General features: G+C 47.1%; 1 protein-coding gene across 1 annotated transcript; it reads right to left on the minus strand.

Annotated features, from left to right (window-relative positions):
• Nucleotides 1-8,227: 8,227 nt before the first annotated feature.
• On the minus strand, nucleotides 8,228-9,035 carry LOC147960935 (uncharacterized). The gene is made up of 4 exons (XM_087535775.1): nucleotides 8,931-9,035; nucleotides 8,773-8,853; nucleotides 8,529-8,684; nucleotides 8,228-8,440 (listed from the first exon to the last, which is right to left on the minus strand). The coding sequence occupies exons 1-4, from the start codon at nucleotides 9,033-9,035 to the stop codon at nucleotides 8,228-8,230; spliced, it is 555 nt and encodes a 184-aa protein (XP_087391901.1).
• Nucleotides 9,036-9,413: the final 378 nt, after the last annotated feature.

The following is a 9,413-nucleotide window of genomic DNA, read 5'->3' on the forward strand; positions in this document are numbered from 1 at the left end:
GTTCAGGTCAGGGATGGGAGCACCTAAGTTTAAAAGAGAGTGGCGATGTTTTCTAGTGCACAAGTCACAGGTTACGAACAGGAATGGGCAAGAGGTGAACTTAATCTATTTGGTTTGCTGGGGGTCGCTGTGTCGGGCAGTGTTCTCAACTTCTCGCCGGAGCTGGGTCCTTGCTGCGGCTGGAAAGAAGAGAGGGCAAGAGCATGGAACCTTGGCGGTCCATTAACATTTGTTGGAATCAAAAAGTAGTACAATATCCTGGACAAGCATGCATATATGTATACACATAAACATGGAAATCAACTGGAAACTGTACATACTAAGGGCTTTCTTTCCACAACAGCGCGCAGGGTCTGCGCCTGGCTTTATCCATAGGGTTACATGCCTTGCCGCAAGGCTAGTATGAAAGGGGGTTGCCGGGGTTCCCGGCAACCACGCCTTGTGGGTAAAACTTGCAAAGATGTTCGATATTCTAGGAATTGCTCACCGCAATTCCATCTTCGGTCTCCAGGCGGACTGCGCCGGGCCTGGTGACTCGTATTACCTGATAAGGGCCTTCCCACTTTGGTGTCAACTTGTTTGAATTCTTGGCGGATTGAATTCGCCGAAGAACAAGGTCGCCTTTCTCAAGGCTTCGGACGTGAACCCTGCGGCTATGGTAGCGGCGCAAGGCTTGCTGGTAGCGAGCAGCTCGCACAGCAGCCTGAAGACAATCTTCCCCAAGGAGCGTCGCATCATCTTGGTGCAACTTCTCTTCTCAAGCTCATCATAAGCAAGCACTCGAGGTGACCCGTATATGAGTTTCGTGGGGAGAACTGCTTCTGCCCCGTATACCAGGGCAAAGGATGTCTGGCCAGTGGCTCGATTTGGTGTCGTTCTGATTGACCAAAGAACCGTTGGCAACTCATCAATCCAGTGCCTCTCGCACTTGTGTAGCCTGTCAAAAGTTCTAGTCTTGAGCCCCCACAACACTTCTGCATTTGCCCTCTCAACCTGGCCGTTACTCCTGGGATGAGCAACAGAAGCAAAACAAACCTTACCGCCGAGGTCTTAGATATACTACATGAAGGTGTGGCTCATGAACTGTGTGTCGTTGTCGGTGATGATTCTATTCGGCACACCAAAACGGTAGACTAGTCCCTTGAAGAACTTGACGGTTTATTGTGCTGTCACCTTTCTCACCGGTTACACTTCCGGACACTTTGTGAACTTGTCGATCGTGACGTACAAGTACTCAAAGCCCCCGACAGCGTGGGGAAAGGGTCCCAATATGTCGAGCCCCTAAACCAAAAATGGCCAGGAAAGAGGGATTGTTTGAAGGGCTTGGGCTGGCTAATGAAGCTTCTTTGAATGGAACTGGCACGCTTCACACTTGGTTACTAGTACAGTTGCATCCTGGAGAGCGGTGGGCTAGAAGAAACCTTGCTGGCAAGGGCTCTTGACCCTATGTGGGAGCCACACATGCCTCCATGTATCTCTGCCAACAACTCTAGTCCATCCTCCCGAGGAATGTACTTCAGTTTCACGCCGTTCGGTCTCCTTCTGTATAGGGAGTCATCCACAAACTGGTACATGCTGGATCGACGGGCTACTTTCTCTGCCTCTTCCTGTTCCTTAGGGAGTTCCAATGTTTGGAGAAACGGACGGTACGATGCGCCCATGCCGGAGCCTAGGGCTCAACGGCAAGGACTAAAGGCTCATCTTCGGATGTAGGGGCGGCTGCCTCTACGGTCAGGGCTTGAGGCCCTGCCGGAGGTTGCTGCTCCCCGACAAGCTTGGGGCACCCGGCAACGTCCTTGCCGGCGACTCCTGGGAGCTCAGCGGGAAAGAACATGTCAGGGCCTACCTTCCTTCATTTGTTCTGTCATGTTGATGGCTCAACGGATGGCTGGTTTAATTGAAGCACAAAGGTGCCTGGTTCCACAAGCAACTTGAGGGCAGCGCGTTTCGACAAGTCATCGTCAATGATGTTCTCTGCTCGGGAAACATGCTCTTCTTGTATACTGTCAAAACGCTCTTCCAACTTCCTCACCTCACCCACATAGGCCTCCATCAATGGGCTCTGGTAATCCTTGTTAACTTGCTTGACGACAAGCTGCGAATCACCTCTGATGATGGGCTTCCTGATTCCGAGGTCTGCCGCGATCCTGAGACTGGCAAGCAATCCCTCGTACCCCGCTGTGTTGTTCGTTGATTTTTCCTAGGGAAAGTGCATCTGGACTACGTACTTGAGGCACTCTCCGGTGGGTGCGACGATCAACGCACCGGCACCAGCACCTTGCAGCAAGAAAGCTCCATCAAAGTACATGATCCAATCATGGCATGTCGCCTTGCCAGGAAGGATGGTCTCTCGAATCTCTTCGTCGGGCGTTGAGGTCCATTCTTCTATGAACTCTGCTATGGCTCTGCTCTTGATTGTTGAAGTGCTTTTAAACTTGAGGCCAAAGCTCGACAGTTCCAAAGCCCACTCCACAATCCTCCCAGTTGCATCTGGGTTGTGCAAGATTCATTGCAAAGGGAGGCGGGTGACGACGGTGATCTCATGCGCTTGGAAATAGTGATGCAACTTTATCGAGGCCATGAGGAGGCCAAAAAGTAGCTTCTGTATACCAGAATATCTTGATCTAGCCCCCTGTAAAAGGGAACTGACAAAATAAACCAGGTGCTACATCACCTTCTTCTTTTGTTCGATTTCGCGCACTTGCGCAGACTCTGTCTTGCCGGGACCAGGCTCTGCCGGGGGTTCCGCCCTGCCGGCATCAGGCCCTATTAGGGAGAGCTCCGGCCCATCACCCGATGGCTCTGCCGCTGCTGCTGCTTCTTCCTCAAATTATCTTCATGCCACCAGCGCAGCACTGACCACTTGATTTGTTGCCGTTCGATACAGCAGCAACGGCTCTTGCGGTTTAGGCACGACTAGTGGAGGAAAGGTACCTCTTCAAATATTGCAGTGCTGCATCTGCCTCCGGAATCCATTTCATTGGACCCTCCTTTTTCAAAACTTTGAAAAAGGGGAGGGCGTGCTCAGCAGATTTGAGATCAACCTACTTAGAGCAGCAACGCAGCCGGCGAGCCTACGGACGTCTTTGACTCATCTTGGCGCCTCAATCTGCTCAATCGCTTTGATCTTGTCGGGATTTGCTTCGATTCCGCATTGAGACACAAAGAACCCAACAAGTTTGCCAGATGGGACGCCGAACACGCACTTCTCTAGGTTGAGCTTGAGGTTGATCTTGCGCAGGTTAGCAAATGTTTCCTCCAGATCCTGACGAGCGTGGCCCTGTCCTTGGCTTTCACCACTATATCATCCATATAAGCTTCCATAATTCTATGCAGCTGGGGCTCAAAACCAATTTGGACTGCTCGGGCGAATGTCGAACCAGCGCTCTACAACTCGAAAGGCATCCGCACAAAATAGTACGTACCACATGGGGTGATGAACGCAGTCTTTTCCTCATCTTCCTTCATCATGAAGATCTGGTGGTATCCTGAGTAGGCGTCGAGGAATGACAGCAGGTCACACCCGGCAGTGAAGTCCACTATCTAGTCAATGCGTGGCAGAGGGAAAGGATCCTTTGGACATGCTTTATTGATATTTGTATAGTCGATACACAGCCTCAATTTCCCATTTGCCTTATGCACTACCACTGGGTTGGCCAACCACATGGGGTGGAGCACTCCTCGAACCAAGCCTACCACCTCCAACTTCCTGATCTCCTTGATGATGAACTCTTTTCGCTCCAAAGTTTGCCTTCTGATCTTCTGCTTGGCGGGCCGCGCATGGGGACAGACAGCAAGGTGGTGCTCAATCACCTCCCTGGGAACGCCGGGGATGTCCGATGCTTGCCATGAAAACACGTCGACATTCGCCCGCAGGAAGGCAACGAGCGAGCTTTCCTATTTGTCGTCAAGGGTGGAGCTTATGGTAAAAGCTCCACCCGTGCTATCCTCCTTGACGGGCACCTTCTTGGTTTCTGGTGGGGCCGCCTTGGACCTCTTGCTTGTGCTGGTGGAACTTTCTGGCACGTCCTGAACGGGAACGCGATGCTTCGAAGAGGCGCATTTGCCGGAGGAGGTGCGGGAGTCCTTGCCGGGGTCAGAAGTCTTGCCGGAAGGGGCCTTGCTAGCAGGAGCAGGGGCCTCGCCGGCTTTCTTCCCTCCCGGGGTCTCAGCGGTAGGAACAAGTGCATTGGCAGCTGCTGCTACAACTGCCTCCCAGTAGAGTTGGTCAGCACAGATGAGCGTGTCTTTCTTGTCGGAGGGGACGGTGATGATGCTCATTGGCCCAGGCATCTTCAACGTGTTGTAGGCGTAATGCGATGCTGCCATAAACTTGGCCAGCGCTCGGCGGCCGAGGATCCCATTATAGGGCAAGGGGATCTTGGCAACATCAATAACAATCTTCTCCGTCCTATAGTTCAGTTCGCCCCCAAATGTAACGGGCAACGTGATCTTACCCTTCGGCTGATTCCTCCCTGGGTTGAACCCTTGAAACGTGCCCGTCTCCTCGAGATCTCCATCGGGGATTTGCAGCCTCTCGGTCAAGGCAGGCGAGATCAAGTTTAGACCGGCCCCACTGTCAACTAGCACTTTTGTCACCTTGAGGTTGTGTATTTTTGGTGAAACCAACAACGGCAAACACCCGACCGCAGTCGTGCGATCAGGGTGATCCTCGGTGTAAAAAATGATAGGCGTGTTGGACCACTTCAGTGGCCTCTGGGCATCGAACGATGGCTCCGCCGCAGTGACTTCACGCCCCTACTGCTTCAGTTGGCGGTGAGAGGTGTGCAACGACGCGCCACCATTAACGCACATGGCCTCCGTAGATTTCTGGAACTCGTGCTCGCCGGACTCGTCGTCCTCATCATGATCATCGTCTCCCTCCTTCTTGTCTTGGCCCCGAGCGGGGCTCTCTTGTTGATTATCTTTGTCACGGCGACCTCCTCGACCGCCGCACTTCTTGCCGGACGCCTCAGCACCATCCTGGCCCTTCTTTTTTTGACTATGAAGACAGTAGGAAAGGTTCCTACTGCATATATATTACCAAACCTCAGGGGGTATAATTACATGTGTGTGTTACATACATGGGTGGTGGTGGCACCACTCAAAAGCACCAGAGAGTACAAAGCACCTATTGTATGGATTCAAGTATGGCAGTAATAATATGCTCTTTGGAGGGTTTCACTCTATATCTAAGATTGGAAAAATCCAACTTAAATCTCTGTTTCCAGGCTGTGACCGAAGGCTTGATCTTCCTGAAGTGGTTGTTATTTCGCTCCTTCCAGAGGCTCCAGGCCGACGTCAAAAAGATATCCATCCACATCTTTCTAGGCTGCATGGTTTTTTGATGTTTGATCATATCAAGTCTGTCATGCTGTGTGGACCAGGTGAAACCAAGAGATCGCCAGCATTCCTGACGGAAAGTGCAATGAAAGAATAAGTGTTCCACCGTTTCTTCAACGTGTTGGCCACACAAGAGGCAGTCAGTGTTTGTACCAATGTTATAGTGTCTCCTCTTAAGCATGTTTCTGGTGTTGAGACGATCAACAACTAGGAACCACCCAAAGGTCTTAATCTTGGGAGTACATTTTGCTTTCCACAGCCAGCCGAAAGCTTCATGGGCAGTCACATCTCTGAAATAAAATTTGTAGTATGAGGATGTTTTGAAAGTTTGGTCGCCCCATATACATTGCCAGGTGTCATGTTCGTCCGTAAGAGCAATTTTGGCCACCTCAGTTTGGATGGATCGCAGTTCATCACGGGCTTGAATAGAGAGTGGGAGTTGAAAGGTTTCATGCAGATCGGTGGACATCAGGAGTTGTTTAACCGAGATGTCTCCAAAAGTAGCATATGAATAAGCCCTGGGGCAACTATCAGCATATATGGACTGGCTCCAATTATCTTTCCAGAATAGTGCAGAAGATCCATTCCCAATTTTTATGCGTGTCACACCATGATACGTGGGCATTAGATGAGTTAAGTCTTTCCACCAGAAGGAGCCACACGAGTCATGAGCATGTGGAATGGTGTGACCGTAGTAAGATTCCCAGATTAGATGGACCCAAGGGATATCATGCCTGTTATAAAATTTGTGGAGAAATTTAAGTAGCAAGGCATCATTCTGAATTCTGAGGTTAACAACACCCAGTCCACCATTCTGAATCCTGGCCCTTCTCCTTATCGCGCCTCTCATACTCGGCTTTCTGCTTCCCTGCAAGCAGCTCAACCTGCCGGCAATTCTGGAGGTCATGGCCCTTAGTACTGCTTGTCGGAGCCTCCCGTCTTGTCGGCACCCGCCAAGGCCCGACAGGCGGCGCACCCGGCAACCTTTGCCTTCTTGGCGGCACTGGGGTCGCCGGATCCCTCGACGGCAAGCACAATCTTGCCCTTATGCTTCCTATTGCGGCGTCGACCCTTCTTTGCCGGGGCGACGGCGTCTTTGTCTGGGGAGTCGGTTTCCGCGCCGGCATCTTCGCCGGGGTACTTCCTCCCTTCTTCAGCCCGAGCACATCTATCGGCAAGAACATAAAGCTCGGCTACATCCTGAACCTTGTTCATCGCCAGCTCCCCACGCATCTTGCGGTTGCGCACATTCTGATGGAATGCACTAATGACGGCAGCGGGATGAACATCTGGGATGTTGTACTGCACACGGCTTATAACAATACAACAAAAACTGCATGTAGAGACGTCATATTCCAAAGCTAGAGATGCGTTATTTCATCTCTAGGCAACCATAGACTCGACTTAGTAAAGCGTCTTTGGAGCCTCTCCTCGCGGACCGTCTCAAAACTTTTAGACACGCTGGCTTAGCGTCTATACATGGCACGAGACGCTATATTGGGACGTCCAAAGGCGTCTCTAGATATGACATGCTATATTTGGATGTTCAAAAGTGTCTCTAGATATGTAGAGCCATTTCATTCGTCATAGGCCCATTCCTATAGACGCTAGGTACAGACGTTATATTCTTCTCTAAATATACAGAAGATTTTGTTTCACCACGTAATGTTTTACTTTAAGTAATATTTGATTTATTCCTTATTTGTACTTCGCCATTTCAAATCATGTAACTTTATCATGTCGTATGCTTGTGCCGAATGATCAACAAATATTGTTACATAAAAGCATCCACCCATATCACCAATAACATTCATAAGCAACAAATATCATTATAGGAAGGGATCCACCCATATCACCATTTGTAACCACAACCTTCCCATTCGCACAATTTCATTTAGTAGGAACAAACACCTTAGGTTCACAACTGAATTAAATCAGATCTTCCTATAAAATATGAAAATAATTAAGAAGAGATCATACAAACTAGAACTAAGTTTTCCTATAAAGCTAAAATCTTTATATAATACTTAATATTTGTCTATCTAAAGATTAATTCTTCTATAGTTGCTCCTAGCTCCTGTAATGCAGTCCTTTTGTAACTCTTGAGCTACCTTGAAAAAGAATGATAACAGAGAAAAATTTAGAACATAGCTTTAAGACTAGTGTGAGAAGAAATGTACTTTGATGATGTACAATACCAGTGTTTGGTGGCTTGTTTTGAGGTTGTGTACGAGTCGTTAATTTTGGTTTTTTACCTAAAAATCACAAAGATACTTCATAAATAAAAAACCTTAAGCACGCACATTGGAGCATATGATGATTGCATGGAAGTTTACTTACATGTGATAGAGGCCATGCAATAACATAACCAATAGCATCCCTTACTGTTTGCAATTGTTCATATATGGTCTAACCAGTGTTCGATCTCCAAGTCTTGAAACAACACAAACAAAAACCGCTACATATTGCTCTTCAAGCATGTTTCCTCCAACCACGTATGTTTTATCTCTACTCACTAAAGTTTCTTCATCCACAAAATTATCTTCACTTCTCGGGTTCAACGAAACCAAGAAGACTTACATGTGATTTCTACAGTTTAGGTTCAGTTTAGTTGTAAGTAAACTTATAGAAAACATAGACATTGTCTGATAACATAGAAGAAATTTATGCGCTCATGCACACACACCTTAGCAACTGTGTGTTCATGTGGTGATTGGTTCTTGCGCAATCGCTAGGATGCAATTACTGGTTAGTCTTGTCCGGCAAAGTTGATATTGACCCTATGGTCAATTGTTTCAATGTGTGCTTTCTACACTTGAGGTTTAGTTCAGTTGTAAGTAAACATACACAAAACATAGACATCGTTTTACAATGAATCGGAAGTTTATGCATACACACACACCTTAGCAACCATGTGTGGTAAAGATGAACCAGTGTAATCCTCTTTGGTTCTCGAAGAAAAGCTAGGATGCAATTCCTGGGCAGTAATCTGCTTATCTGGCAAAGTAAATTCCGCACTTCCTTGATTGGTGTAACCCTCTTTGGTTGATTCTGCATGGCCTTGATTGTCCTTATCAAAATTTTCAATGCATGCCTTCTACACTTGATGTTCAGTTTAGTACGACATCAACATACACAATTATAGGCATTGGTTGATAATGAGGTAAAAAATTATGCGCACACACCTTAGCAACCATGTGTGGTAAAGATAAACCAGTGTAATCCTCTTTGGTTCTCATAGAAAACCTAGGATGCAATTCCTGGGTAGAGATCTGCTTGTCCGGCAAAGTTGAGTCTACACTTCCTTCATTGGCCCTATCAAACTTTTTGATGTGTGCTTTCTACCATTGAGGTTTCAGTTTAGTTGTAAGTAAACTTATACAAAACATAGACATTTTTTAATAACACAGCAAAAATTTATGCACACACCTTAGCGACCATTTTTTCTTGTGGTAATGATAAACCGGTGTAACACTCTTTGGTTCCCGCACAATCTCTAGGATGTAGTTCCTGCAACTTATGATGAACAATTGTTTAAGTATGAGAATGAAGAAGAATATTTACTAGTGAAGAAGCTATTACATCACCTGCATAGTATTCAATGGAGCATATTCTCCAGCTTCGTTATGTGATTCATTTGGGAGGTCACTGCCAACAACTCTTTCATTGAGATCAACCTGAGACAAGAACATGATAATAGTATATTAATACTCATATCTTTATCTTTGGGAGGTCACAACACACTCCAGTTTATCTTACATGTGCTAGATAACTAGAATCTTTATGCTTTACAAGTTTTTAAAGAGAATCTAGTTGTAGCAAACGGTATATGTTGGACTCCATTGGAATAAGGTGATCTTGCCATAAATATGACCCATACACGCATGTAAGTGAAAAGGCACCCAGAAAGCACTTCAGAAGTTACTGTAACGCACATAGCAACATACAAACCTATAACAACAATCTTTTAGTACAAAATCTGAGAGCTGCTGATTGAAACCTCCCTTCAACTAAGATGCAAGAATCAAAACTAACAAAATATTGGGACTGCACTAAGATGAGGTAGGAAA

Source organism: Triticum urartu, chromosome 7A (genome assembly GCF_056163025.1).
Source record: "Triticum urartu cultivar PI428250 chromosome 7A, HENAU_Tu73, whole genome shotgun sequence".
NCBI classification, from domain to species: domain Eukaryota; kingdom Viridiplantae; phylum Streptophyta; class Magnoliopsida; order Poales; family Poaceae; genus Triticum; species Triticum urartu.